General features: G+C 40.4%; 1 protein-coding gene across 4 annotated transcripts in view; it reads right to left on the reverse strand.

Moving 5' to 3' along the window:
• thrab (thyroid hormone receptor alpha b) overlaps positions 1-15,166 on the reverse strand; it is a 203,875-nt gene that overhangs the window by 22,431 nt on the left and 166,278 nt on the right. For all 4 annotated transcript variants that reach the window (XM_051066199.1, XM_051066200.1, XM_051066197.1 and 1 more), the window contains 4 exons: positions 8,593-8,654; positions 4,252-4,352; positions 3,073-3,220; positions 2,394-2,599 (listed from right to left, as the gene is read on the reverse strand). In XM_051066199.1, coding sequence (XP_050922156.1) covers positions 2,394-2,599; positions 3,073-3,220; positions 4,252-4,352; positions 8,593-8,654 — 517 coding nt within the window. The remainder of the gene's footprint in view (positions 1-2,393; positions 2,600-3,072; positions 3,221-4,251; positions 4,353-8,592; positions 8,655-15,166) is intronic.

Consider the following 15,166-nt stretch of genomic DNA (forward strand, 5'->3'; position numbering starts at 1 on the left):
TAGGAGCTGAATTGGCTCATCCTGGTTGGCTTAGCATGCAAATTTAGATGTTCAAGGTTCACTGGCTACAGCCTCTAGAGCCCCATTAGAGGGTGAAGCCTGTGTGAAGAGAACTGTTTATGCCTTTTAGATGAACCAAGCTCAAGGCTGAAATATACAGTATTTCACTGCAGGGGTATTTTACAAGCCTTGCCCTACAGATAAGTTTTCTACAACTAACCTAAACCAACTCACTTTAGGCTTTATCCTCAACAGAAGTCCTGAATCATGAAGAAGCAGGGAGTCAACGAAACAAATTCATTTCACTAAAACACAAAATAAAATCTGAGTTTCAAATGTTTTCTTTCTCTTTTAGGAAATTCTTACAGGTCTTCTCCTGGTGCTTGAAGCTTTACACCTCCTCATCTACGTAATCCCCATGTGGCCTGCTTCCCATCACACCTGACTACGTCCTCCTTGTTGCCTAGCAACTCCCTCCACAATACTTGCCACCACACCACAAATGCTTTCAAGCCCTCTCCAGATGAACGCTCCTCTCTTCTCTCATCCCACACCCTTATACACCTCACAGGTTCTTGGTGTAGAATGTTTTAAGAAAAGCCCCTTGGCCATGGGCTCTGGTCCAATGATGCTGTGAAATTGTTTCACTTAAAAGTCTGTTAGCACCTCAGTGCCCAAGCACAAGGTCAGTGTCTGTCTGTGTTTGTGTGTGACAGGGGAAGGCTGATACTAGGCAGGGACACCCTGACGGAGCTGTCCAGGATAAATTGGAGCACTAATGCAGCAGGGAGACAGTTTAAGAGAGAGAAATTCTGCCTGCCAACATCCCTGCCAACTTGCAGATGAGCGCTCATGACTGAGGATTTGCCTTGGCTGAGATAAGCAGGGAGCTCACAGAAAGCAGACGGGCGAAATAGAGGGGAAAGTAAGGGTAGGCACTGAGGGACAGGGAGAGAGGAAACAAAGACGTGAAGACGGGAAAGAGATTAAAGAAAAAGAAGAGACTCGAGGTGTGAATGAAAACTATGGAGGGAATTAGGTCTGGTTAAGAGCCCAGAAGGATTAGGATGAATAAACCCCCCAAATGCTACAGAGAACTGAGGAATAAAGACAGAAGGAGAGACAGACAGAAACAGACAGCAGGAAATACAGAGCGATAAAGTTATAAAGAGCTACTGTGACAGTCAGTCATGTGAGGAGAGATACTCAGCTCACCCAGATAAAGTAAAACCCTGTCATTTCTGATTTTACCATACATGTTTGTGTGAGAACATAATCCATATTGTCCTGTTGTCAGGTTCTGATGTGGTTAAAAGCAAAAAATGTAAAGATTAAAGCAGCAGTAGACAGTGTGAAATTACTCCTGTGGTAGCTTTTTGTTGAGTGCTTTCTCACTAAACTTGCCTCCTTAAAAAGAGCTAATATTACTGAGGAGTCAATCTTTCCTTCACTTATTTTTTCAACATCTGGACATATTTTTACCGCTGTTCTTATAAAATACTTCATCACATGAACATATTTTATCATCCAATCTTGTGTTTTTTTCTTGTGTTCTTCAATGATTTATTAATGTTTTATTGCTTTTTCTATTATGTTATTTATTGACAAAGTAAAGGATAATTCAGTTTATTTCTGTAGTTTTGGCCATTGTTTCTCTTAGATATTAAACATTGCACTCACCAAATGAATTGCCATTATCAGGGAATACTCGACATTGCTAAAAATAAGTCAAATAAAGCAAGAAGCACAAGCAGTCAAACAATCTGACAAGTTTTAAACATACAACTAGGTTAGCCAAAGTTATTTGGAAGAGAAAACAAAGCCGATCAGTAAAATTATTCTCCATACTACTGTCCTATTACTACTACTTTCCAGAGTGAACATCCGTGCCATAGTGTGCACACAATTTTCTCGTACAATGACAGATTATAACTGACACTTCGGATGTGCTCAACCTCAGTTTCAGCTCTAAATAAAGTGTTTTATATACAGTAATCTGGCTAAGCTGTTGGCCTATTTACAACTCGTCTCAACATCTGACTGCTTGTTTCTAGCCCTGCCAGACTTCTGGAGTAGTGATGATGCTGTGTTTCCAGATCTTGGCACATTACTTTGGTGAGCGCATAATGATAGCCAAAGCTAGAAAAATATGACTCAAGTTGTAATGAACTTGAATTAGCCCTTAAAATCTTGAATATATTTGCTTGAACAGTGATATAGGGCCATCATGGTCATCTTTGCTTGGATAATGTTGACTGTAAAAAGTAAAATCAATACAGTGTTATGGTTGACATCCTCCAAAATCTTTGCTGTATTTCACTGTCAACCCTTGGAGAGATTCAGAGTGTATGTGGCTACACATCATGTTGTCTCATTTTCTGATGTCTTCTTACCAGGAATTTGCGCTTCTGTTTCCACTGTGCGCCCTGAGCATTGGTGTGACGATGGGCCTCCGTCACCAGGCGGATCAGCTCCCACTCGGCCCCGGTGGGCTCTGGACGGGTCTGGAGGGTTTTCACCATTTCCTCCTTCTTGCGTCGCTCCCTGTTCTCCTCAATGAGCCGCCGTTTGGCCACCCGCTTTGAGTCATCCAGCACCACTGGGAGGAGATGGAGGAAGGCAGAGATGGAGGGAAAGAAAGAGCCACAGACAGAGAGTGCCAAGGAAAAAAAAAAGCAAAAAAGAGGTATGCAATTAGTTTGCATGTTGCCTAAGGTTTGCATATCGTCTAAAGTTTCAGCTTCTAAATAAAGTTTCTATTCAATCTCTCTATATGCAGTCCCAACATCTGTTCTCTCCCCTGCATTACTACTACATCACTACTTCTTCCTGACAATTTTCCAAGAGCACAAGTTTCCAAATACAATATGAACAGTGTAATTGGTCACTTTAAATACATCACTAACATCTCCTCAAAAACACAGAGCAGCAGTCAGCAAGTCTTCAAATCACAGCTATGTGCAAAGGTGCATTTAATGTATATTCTCTTTGTGCTACATTTTTCTTCATCTCTCGTTTTGAGTGTGAGCTCATTTTTCCTGTGTATATAAGTGTGTAAGTGGCAACACTCACAGTCCATGGCCATGCCCACTGCAATACACTTCTTGAAGCGGCAGAGCTGACACTGATTGCGGGTGATCTTGTCGATGATGCAGCAGCCATCGTACTTACAGGAGTAGGTGGGGTGGAGGTTCTTTTGAATGGTCCTACGGAAGAAACCCTGAGGGCAGACAATCAGAGAGATGGATGAATGGATGTTTCAGGCAGAGGGAGACAGTCAGGGACATTTGAAGACAAAAAGAGAAGAATATAGAAGGTTTATGGAGGGTAAAAGGGCAAGATGAGTAAGCGAGAGGGTGATTATGAATCGAGATTAGCAAGATGGAGGCAGGCAGAAATAAAAGGATCAGGGAAGGAGACAAAGAGAAGCGAGTGAGTAGAAGGAATAAAAATATGAGTCTAACACATCATATTGCTGCTTATTACAGTTTGAATGGCAGACAGGCAGGGAGACATTTTAATTACCATTACTGCTCATTTTCTGTGTGATAAAGCAATTTAGAAGAAAGATCTTTAATCTAGAATTTAATCTAATTTGTTATGTGCCTGACTTGCTTCCAAATCTGAAGCAATTTGTGTAAATGTTAACATCCAAGTCTTATTATTGCTGGAAGGCAACATTGTGTGGGTGAGATGAACAAATCGTAGCTGGAAATAAATTTGTATCCAGAAAATAAGCCTCAATATTGCAACTGTATTATGGAATTAAAGGTTATATTTTACTGAAGAAACCTGCATGTTCGACTGCACATAGATCAAAATGAATATGCCAATTCTTTAGGGGCTGCCCAATCAATCATGCATCAAACACACTACTGCTGACTAAATTTAGTCACAGTCCCCTCACTGGTGCCTTAGATATCATCTCACTGATGAACAAACAGAAGGAACAGAAACAGACTGATCATACACAGAACTGACAGCAAGGAAGACAAATGATACATGGCTGAGAGCTGATGTGACAGACCGATAGTTTTATGGATATATTTGATATATCATCTTTTTGTGGCTGTACACAGTGTGCCTTTGACCTTTGTACGTGCTTGTGTGAATGTATGTATTCACTTTGAAGTACAGGACTGTTTCAGAGTGTGTATGTGGAAGCAGTTGACCTCAGAGGCATCATATCAGGTTATCTAGCAAATATCATGTGGGTTATAAAACCCGGTGTGTTTCTGTGTGTGGGCATACCTTGCAGCCCTCGCATGTAATGCAGCGGTAGTGGTAACCCGTGGCCTTGTCGCCACACACCACACATGGCTCATCCTTTTCGAGGTAACTGGGGATGTACCCTAAAACAGAGAGAAACGGGCAAAAATAAAGTTAGACAGAGTCACTGAAGATGTTCTGGGCTAATTACACTGCTACACAATGTTGGTATCATATCACTTTAATGCACTTTAACTTTAAATTCTATTCATTACCATCACACCAAGCTTGGAGACAGAACCATTTCTGCTGATTCTAAACTTCCCAGTAGCCTTCTACCTCTGTTTTCCAGCCAGGTGACAATTAAAAACACTCTCTAGTCAGTCTCAGATGTCCTATACGATTACGTTTATTTTTGGCCGAGGAGAACCTTCCACTGAAGATACAATATGTGAGAAAAAGTCAAAGCGCACAAGCTAGAAAGAAAGATGACATTAGGGGTAGAGTGGTGTTCCTGTCCTGTTTTGGTGTTTTGGTTGGGGAAACATTTTAACATATTCTTGACAAAAGCAGTTGGAGCCAGTATTTTACGGTTGTCTCTCAACATCTGATCTGCAGGGCTACACAATCAGTACTTTTCTGATGCAGTTTTTGACCTGTAGAAGTGCTTTGGAGCAACTAAATGTAAACATAACTTAAGTCTGTTTACAATAAAATTCCATAGGGCACCCCCAAACTTCTTCATCTTATAAAGCAACAGATAATTCAGTAGTATTCCAGGCATATGTAGTAATTTCTACTACACCTACACAATGGCTCTGGTGCCAAACAGGACCACTGTAAACCACTGCAACTGTCTTACTCTCTATATTGTCTTTGAAAAGAACAATGTGTGACTGAAATGTAAACAAAGGGCTATCACCAGGAAATGGAAATTTGTCTTTGGTGTGGCTAACGAATGCAGAAAGCTGCACTTTGGGACATCCAGACTTATTCATTAGTGTTTCATTGACTGAAATGTCTTTTAATAGACTGGGCAACTAAATTTAAGCCATTAATGTGCTGTGAAAGGTTTATTACACAAGCAATGTTTGCAAACTTTGGCTCATTTCAGGCCTTTATTTTGAATTATGACTGGATGAGAAACACACAAAATGCTAATTTTTCATGTTTAATTCATCCTCTTTAGTTAGGTTACAGATTGGGTCCTTAGTGTTACTATAATTGGACTTAAACCAAGTTTAAATTTTAACTGAATTTTTTGCAATGCTATGGCATTGATAAATTCATTCTTCATTTAAAGTATTTGTATTGCTCTCTCTGCACTCTTTTCTCTGTTTTAGCCGGGGAATAGGACAGTTTGTTCTTTTTCCATATTTCCTACAAGACCAGTGAGACTGAGGGATTGCGCACAGAGGCACAGGAAATAGCTGATTTCAAGACATTTCATATGATATATAGCTGAGAGAGTGGGAGGGGCAGGATGGTACACTGCAAGTCACAAATAAATACACAAGTGTGGGTGTCTCAAGTCTCAGCATACACGAAGAGACACACACGCTGGCCAATCTCTGTACTATGGACATGTTGTACAGTACACGTGTGATGACATGACATACATGATTGTGTTTGTATAAGAAGGCGTGGTGAGAGCTGTGACTGGCAGTGTCAGTTGGGCTCTGCCTTTTGGCTTTGTTACAGATTTTAGAGGAGGAGGGGAAGGGCAAGCAGCGGATGGTAAAAGGGAGAAAAAACAAGAGGAGAAGGCGAGATGGGAGTGAGTGCTAAAGGGGGACAAGTGACATTTTAGCAGAAGTGTTTTTTTTTATATTGTTGAAAAGCTCTCATGTTCCTTCTACTGATCCAAGAAAAATCCATTAGAAATCATAATTATTAAGTGAAAACTTAAGTTAAGTGTGGAGAAGACCACAAATGTGCATTTGCTAATAAAAATAGTGACACGAAATGACTCAGTCCTTAAGAGAGGAAAGGAGAAGAGAACCAGGCCAAATGAGAGATAACAAGGACATCAGAGAACGATTATATAGGAAAAATGTCAGCTCAAGTATGTTGGCAGGACAAGCAGTAGCAGCAGCCGGATCCCTGAGCCAGTCTGCTGTGGCTGTGTTTAGAAGCCAAGCCCAAAATCAATACTGCTGCAGCTTTCTGACTCTGGCTTCCCGCCCCTCCCATGACGGGGCCCTGCAATACCTCCACCAACAAAACCCAGGAAGGGGAAGGAGATTTTTCTGGTGTGGCTGAGTCAAGATAAATATTTTGTCTTCACAAGTTTCCCAACATCACATCTGCTGTTTCATTTCACTGGTGTGTGTGGATTGGGATGGTATGATTCTAGTCCCAGGAGTCTCAGGATTGTTTCTCCGAGGTCCTTACATGACAACAGCACTGGTGAGGCGACATTTGAGACTGTAAACACTGAAGACATTGGGGACGAGGCTAAAACTATGCACATAAGCCAGAGGTGAAACAACAGAAGTTATAGAAGTGTTCCCGCTGGTGCTGTATTTATTGTTCCTTCTCTGACTGGCACAGAAAGACTGTAGGACTCTCAAATTTTATTTCAAATTCAAATAGTTCATAATTGCAATAAAATGGGTTCAATCTACACAACAAACAGATGAGAATGAATTAAAGCTGCAAGTAATGACTATTTGTATTATCAAATTTTTAAATTTTGTTTAAATTCATTAAACAAAGTCAGCCAGTAACAAGATCCCCAAGCCCCAGTTGTCATCCATCAACTGCTTTTTTTGTCATAACATTTGAAAAAATCCAGACTGATTCATTGTTCAATAACAATATTTTACATGCTTATTTTATCAGTTACTTAAATTAACTGATAAAGCCGCATTAATCTTCAACCACTTGGGTGAAGCAGAACGAACTCAAAATACAGCATGGACATATTATCACCTTATAAACTAGTTTTACTGTAGATAACATGTTAGCAAACAGTTGTCCATTAACACAATAAGCAGCAATAAGCATTCAGTTAAGAGCTGTATTTTGTCCACCTGATGAATGTAAGTGCAATATCCACACTCTTTTTAGCTGCTAGATTCTCCACTATGTTCACTGGCTAGTTGGTTTATTACAGATTTTTTTACTGAAAACTAAACCAAACAATATAGTTGCAGGCCAGAAAAACAAAAACAATGAGCTAAAGGATGCTAAAACAATGGTAATTCTCTGTAGGTCTGTCAGACAAAATATTGATTGGTGGAGTTATAAAAATGTCAAATTCACTAATCATTTTAACACTAGAGCTGAGTCATTCATCACTGAGTAAACTGTAATTTCAATACATATTTATATTTGTGACTATATATATATATATATATATATATATATATATATTTATTTATTTATTTTTTTACTTCAAGATAGATTGTTCCAAAGTATGCTTCTTTGGATTATGAACAGTGAATGTGCTGCCTTAACTCTTCTACCATGGCTGCACATCCAGCTGTGTTTTCTACAGACCAGAAACACTGACAAATATCAATGCACATTAGACTGAAGTGCCCTTTGGTGTCCTGAATGAGTCATAAAGCATCCAAAGGTCTTGTTGAAGGTCCACTCTCATACGGGAAAATGCTGACATCATTACAGTGTATACGATTCAATCTCAGACAACCATACCCTTCAGGCAGACATATTGTCAGACTTTCCCAGTTCAAATGGACCACGGCAGGTAGAATATGGTACAAGATTCCAGCAGTGATGCAGAAAGACAGGCAATGAGCCGGCTGGGAGGGAAAACATGTGGAAAGAACAGGCCTTGGGAGATATATTTCATAAATACCAAATCAACCATCCTGTAGACTTAGATTTTTTTATGCTGGTATTCCTCCCGCCCTATCTCCGTCAATATCTCTCTCTTTCCTTCTTTACTTGCTACATTCAGCTCAGGGGATTTGGAGCTGTCACTCAGACAACGTGCTGCGTCCGACAAGAAAGCAGACAGAGTGGAAGGCTCTCGTTTATTGATGACAGATGCCAAGATGTTTTATTTTTTCTCTTTTGAGGTGACAAATCGAAAGCATAATGTACATGAGGCAGCGATGAATAATGTACCAATGGCTCCCGTGCAGTCGCTCAACTGCTCACATTCACTGTGGTGAGACCGACAGTTACAATCTACCTTTTCTAAAAAGATAAGAATCCCAAAATATATCAAACATCCAGAAAAAAAATCCAGGGAACGTAATTTTCAAAGTGAATGTTTCCCTGCATTTGGAACCGGCTTATTCTTTAAAAACTTGAGAGATTTAAGAATTCAAGTTTCATTCACACTTCAGGTGAGACAGAGCTGCTTTTGAGCATCTCCCTCCATTAAAGCACCATCCATCAGTTACTCACCAGACACACTCTTCATCGAACATGTGCTGTTCTTCCTCTTCCTTTTCGGGCCATTGAGCCACCTGACAGAGAACAAAAGGGACAAAGACAGAAAAATGAAAGCGAAGTCAATGAAAGTATGTGTACATATACTACACCTTTGTGTATCTGGATACGTAAGCTGGGTAAAGTAAACCATGTTAAGCCTGAGGTGATGATCAGATCTCAGCCAAATGTAAAATGGTTTACACAGTGTAGCCACATTTTAAAGCAACATTATGTGACTATTTTACCACTGACATGTAATAGGGAGAATGGAGCCTCTGCCATTCCTAGTTGGCTCTCTGAACACCTGTTGTTGCTCTGTCACTGCGAGCAGGTACGATCTCTCTATAGCTAAGTGACAGCAGATTACACTGCTGGAACCAGGCCCAGCAAGAGTAATGCTGAACTGTAGATCGGTTAAAAAGTCATTAAATACCAGTTCATCTCAGTTGTCCACGAAGGAGTTCAGTGTGTTTTTTATACACTGCTGTGCCATGTTTCAGTTCAGTGGGTGGAACTACATAGTCGTAGCTCCGTACATAGTCAAGCGATTGATAGACTTTCTGTACATGAAAACTTCTTAGCCACAGAATGAACTGCCACTTGTGGCTGCAGAGGGTGCTTTTTGTTGATTTAAAGTAAAGGAAAAAAAAAAACTCTCAACAATCTGGAGATCACTTTATTCAGCCTTTATACTACAGTATCACAAACTGCCTGACAAGGCTACAGGTAATGTATCCAGGTAAAGAGCCCCTGTTAACACCAGGTGTAAATGGGGTCTACACAACATGTAAGAATAAACCAAATAGTGAAAATGTATAGCATCAGTATAATTCAGGCAGTGCCATATAAGCTCATGAAAAGGGATACTAAACTAACTTTTAGAAGCTCTTCTGTATTTGTGTACACCTCCCTTTCTCATTACCAGCCAACCATCTGGTACTCAATTTAGGTTAAAAAAACTGGCATTTGCTGCCACTTAAATTTCTAACAGAGGAGTAATGGAGCTCTCTAGACCAAAGGCTTTTGCCATAAACACTATGTGAAAGGAAAAGGGGGCTTCTCTTACAATAAATGGTTGCTTTTGGCAATACTCTGCTCTTGAGGGTGCTCACAAACTAAAGCCAAGCAGCAGGAAAAAAGATTTGGTGTGGAATACAATTAAACCCCCAGAACAACTTTAATTATTAGAGTACAAATGGGAAAAACCCACAATAGCAGCGGAAAACACACAGACCACCACTCTAACATGAATCAAGTGCACGCAAAGCAAGATACATACAGTAGACACACACACCTGCAACCACACTGACACATGTGAAAGGCATGTAAAGCACAGATGGGAACTGGCTGCTCTGAAGGGAATTATGAAAGCACAGAGATGTAGGAAGGAGAGCGTTAAGTAGTTTCTGAAAAGAGAGTATGTGAGAGAGTTAGTGAGTGCTCCATGTCAGTGCTGGATGTGTTTAGAATCCCGAGAGTCCAGCTCTCCACTCTCAGACTCTCCTGATAGCCTCCAGCTCTCCACCCACACCAGAGCCCTTTAATACCACCTCCAAGCAAAGGGAGCAGGACTCCATTAGCACCATCAATAAAATGAAGTGCCACTCTGTTAAGATGCAATACACAGGCCTACAGGTTACATTTACTCTGTGATGGAATATTACAGTATGCTCTTTATTATCTGGAAGGAGGATCCCTGCTGCTCTTCCTGATGTTAGACATTTTGTCACATTAAAGGGTTCTTTGCAGAGTTGTAACTTATCTGAATCGAGGCTGCTAGAACAGAGGGAGTTGTATGTTGTACAGACAAGTCTTATATATTACAATGTAACAATATCAAAATCTCATGATACAGGTCAATGACACTACAGTTATTGCAATACTTAAAAAAAAAGGTGGTATCGAGACACTTTCGTTCTAGTGATATTGTGAAACTGATGGTGCTGTTAGATCCCACATATATGTCTTAATACAGTATTTGTTTGAGAAACCTGTGCTTTGAATAGTGGGACATCACCATACTCATACCCAACATATTCAAAACTCAAATACTGTAGCTGGGACAAAGTGATTTTTTTTTCCCCCTTTAACATTTGATTGTTTCTTTAGATCCTGAGATAAAAAAATACCAACTCAGCAGAGAAAGCCCCACTCATTTTTCTGACATGGCGTCCAACATACCCTGTACTGTATTTCAAATAAATACAACGATTAGGGCTCTAGTGAAGTTAATTTTTTTGCTGTCACTGCCTCTACATGACCCAAAGGTTTCTGATTTCCTTTATAGGTTGGCATGTTTTTATATTTCACACCAGCAAACACTGTTAGCCCCTGGGAAACATAACAATATTAACTGCCTGTTAAGTTCTGGAGTTGCTGTAATTGAGCCTAAATGCCAACTCAAACTGCCCTTCACATTTTATTTTGGCCTCAGTTATGGTTCTGTTTTGTTCTCTGTTATGGCTCCTTTGCCCTTTTCAAAACACATTAAATTAAATTAATCTCTTAAATAGCCTACTGAGTTAAAACCTAATTTATCATGATTGTTGTGTCTGTAGTATCTTTGACACATCTGTGGCCCAACCCATGGATTTAGTGTGCCTGTCATGCTGGGGTGTGGGAGGAGAACGGGGAACATCTGACATGGCTACTGTCTCCAAGAGCTGGATGAGTGTTCTCACCTGTGAAACAACACTTTCACTGTGCATTTCACAATGTAACAAGTTAAGAAAGCTTTGAATGTGGAAAATGTTTTTCATTCACTTTGTGGTTTACAGCTGTCACAGCAGCAGATAGACAAGGTGGGGTTCTCACTGCCACTCAAAGGTAAATGTGTCTCCATGTGCCAGCTGGCTTCCCCATCACTCCATACAGCTGCTGGAGGCGACAACCATCAGATTGTCAGCTATGTGACATTTCAGTCCTCCCATGTGGCAGCATGTTGTTATCGACAGAAACACAGGCAAACTGGATATGAACAGATACTCTTCATTCAGGGTCTCTGTCACTCCTGTGACAACTACTCCTTCCCTGCATCTCTGCACCTACATCCTGCATCCCACAACAAGTCCTTCATTATCTGAGGAGCCACAACCTACCACACGATGGAAAGCTTTGTTTGCCCTCATCTGAGTGTATGCAGTGCAGTTCTCTAATTTCAAGCACACATTTGAGATGTGACGGCAAAGTAATGATGCAATAATGAAATGCTAATACAAATCACTGGCTCTCTTAATAAGCTCCAGTTCTAACCCTCTACTAAGATCTGATCGATCCCAAAGTAGCACTAATGAAAATATTAGCACCTTTGCAGCTAAGAGAAGAGCACTCTTGGTAGGGCCTCAGAAGGACTTTTCACCACTCTAAGAGCTCGCAGTGGGAAGGGTTAGAGAGAACCAGTGTCAAGAGGCCCTCAGAAGCAAGCAAAGAGGAAACATAACACAAACATAACCACAGAAAAACACAATGTACACAAACACAGTTCAGTGTGAAAGTTTCCATGTCAGGTTAGATTTTCTGTAGGAGGCTGCATTGTCAACAATAATTAGAAAACTTCCTCTCTAACATGATGGTTTGAAGCAGTGCTATAAAACAACATCTAAACAAATAGTTTACTTTGCTTATGCAAAAAGTAGACATTCTGACAGGATTTCAGACTGTATCACAGCCGGCAAACGTGTGGCCATTTAGCACAAGTGCAGGTACTCCTGTTCGCAGATGAAAACATCATGCATAAATGAATATTTTTTGATGGAATGTGAGTTTTTGCAGGTTGGGGCATGAGGACATGTGCTGCGCAGGCCTACCACAGAGTGCTTTTCAATTTCCAGCTCCTAAACTCTGATGGGATACAGATTGCAACACACCTCTAAATATGCTCACTGCGCCTCTCAGCAACCTGATCCAACTCCACACAAACATGCACATACTGTATTTTCTCTCCAGTCTCTCCAATGCACACACAAACTTAAAACTTAAGTTGAAGTGTAAGAGCAGTAATTTCACTCCCATTGCCCAATAGCTCTGCAGAATATGTACATATATTGCACAACTAAGTGCACACACAGCCCAAAACAAATACTGAGCAGACAAATCAACATGAGCCAAAAAGATGACATGAAAAAGACGTACAGCGCTGATCTGATGACGCAGTGGGACTGTAAAATATGCATGGCAAAAGAGCAGCTCTAGTTGAAGTTGGAGCCATCATGCATGGACTCTGTTTTTTCACTCTCCTACACCCTGATGTCTCCACCAGTTGTGCTATGTTTAGCCTGCTGACCCATTCAAGTACACTCTGCCACTCCCTCCCTCTCTCTTCCTCCAATCTGTGAGACTTCTTGCTGTGCTGCTAGTGCCTCCCAGTTTACCCTGACTGGAGCACAGCCAGCTTCTCCACCTGTGACTTTGACAGTAACTGTGGTGTGCGTCTAACAGGTAATTGCTTGGCTGTCAGGTAACTGAGCACTCTCATGAGAGGTGACTATTTTAAGATGGTGCAGGTTTCATTAAGGCTAGAGTGGCACGCATGACTGCAAAAGTTATCAAGGAGCAGCAGCAGCAATCAATACTGAGTGAGAACTGCATGTCTTTAAAGATTTTTTCCCCTTAAATTGCTACACTAAAGGATAAAGTTCATGTTATTCTATATTTTTCTTGTGGTCAACAAATCCAGTAAAAAGATCAAAACCAACAATGTGTTAGACCGTCTCTAAACACTTTCCACCGTGTTTTTTTGACTCCTTCCAGATGAATACGTACATTTTTTTAAACTAGTCTCAAATGTATAATTATTATTATCCAGTGTGACAGGGAAACTGTTTCTGGACGGACATGCAGCTGTTAAATTTTCTAAATGTCATTTTTCATTACTGTGAACAACCCAAATGAACTCTCAGTCATCTCCATCGTATTGGGATAAAGGCAGAAATCTCAGAGATGGATATTTCAAAATGTGGATAAATAAATCCAAAACTAGCTGCGTGGCCAGATACCCCTGAACGTAAGTGAGATAATATGTTTTTTTTTTTTGTTATTATTTAAGTGAACTGACTCTTAAATATGTAAGACAGAGAACCACCTGCTTTGAAGCTTATGCTGTTTCAACAGAGAGAACAATACAAAGACACTCAGAATAGTCCAGCGAATTATATCCATAACAGTGTCTGAATGAGACCCCCTGTCCTATGTTTAGAGAGCCACAGTAGCCTATTGTTCAGCATGCATGCTACAGGCCTACAGCTGGGTCTGTCCCATCCTATACATCCAGTGCTAATGGACACTTTGTTCCCTCGTGTGCCCCACCACTGTCTAAATTACAGACCAAGCTAGAGGGGGATACAACATGCCCCTGAGGGAAAGCAAGACAACTCCCTCTGTCCAAATACGTCAGTGTACCGTAATCCACATACAACCAATAATAAACATGGAGCTAAATCCTCAAATATATACAGCTTGATACTTCCTGCACTGCAGCCTAAAAGGCTACATTTAGTCTGCGTTTAGCTGGATTTAGTTCACATCTAAAATGTGCATCTGGTGTGTACTTTACATCTATAAATTCTATCCTATTTCTATTCTATAGTTTCCTACATTTACTTCTAACAATAATCAAACCACATATGGTACATAGTGTTGCTGGAAGCTGAAAATGTAGGATTCATTTTCAGAGAGACTAAGCACAATAAAAATGCAAATCCTTTTTTTATGTTAAATGTGATAGGATAAAAAAGGGTGGGTTGGGGGGTGATTTGAAGACCTTAAGTCCATACTGAGATTCATGACAAAATAATGCACATAGTTAACACATGGCCATCTTCTGCTTTATCACTGAGCAGAAATCAGTTTGTTCATTTTTTTACCTTGAAAACTAACAGTTTTCTGTAAATGTCAGCTTGAAAAGGTCACAGCTGTTAAGAGTGCTACTGCTGCTGCTGCAGGGGAACTTCTCTTGTACAAATCCAGGAGCAATAATTAACTGAGGAAATTGACAGTGTTTTGGTCAATTACACTGATTAGCAGAGGTGGGTTCTGATTGACACACACACACACACACACACATAGTCTTGTTCCACTATATCAGTGGGGACACTCACTGACATAATGCATTCACTAGCCCCTTACTGTGACCCTAACATAAACTTAATTCTACCCTGAACCTTAAAACCAGCTCTCTGAAGTTGTTAGGACCAACCAAAATGCTGTCACATCGATGGTTTCAAACCAGCATTTGTTCAAACAACTATACAAAGACATGTACACTCTCACTCAGCTGGCTGTAAATGGCTGTGTCTAAGGCAGGTGAAGCAGGATTCTAAAAATCCTCACCAGTTATCTTTCAGCAACAGTTTCACGTCCAAAACCCTCACTTTTTAAATATTAGGATCCATACAACATACATGATGCAATCTACTACACCACAAACACAGAAATGACTGGAGAATTCAATCAACACAACTGTATTCTATGGCTGAGAGGGCTATTAATTTCATATGCTGTGCACACTTTGAGGAGATTTCTGTATATACCTTACACATTCTGTATGGAC

Source organism: Lates calcarifer, linkage group LG23 (assembly GCF_001640805.2).
Source record: "Lates calcarifer isolate ASB-BC8 linkage group LG23, TLL_Latcal_v3, whole genome shotgun sequence".
In the NCBI taxonomy this organism is placed as follows: Eukaryota; Metazoa; Chordata; class Actinopteri; family Centropomidae; genus Lates; species Lates calcarifer.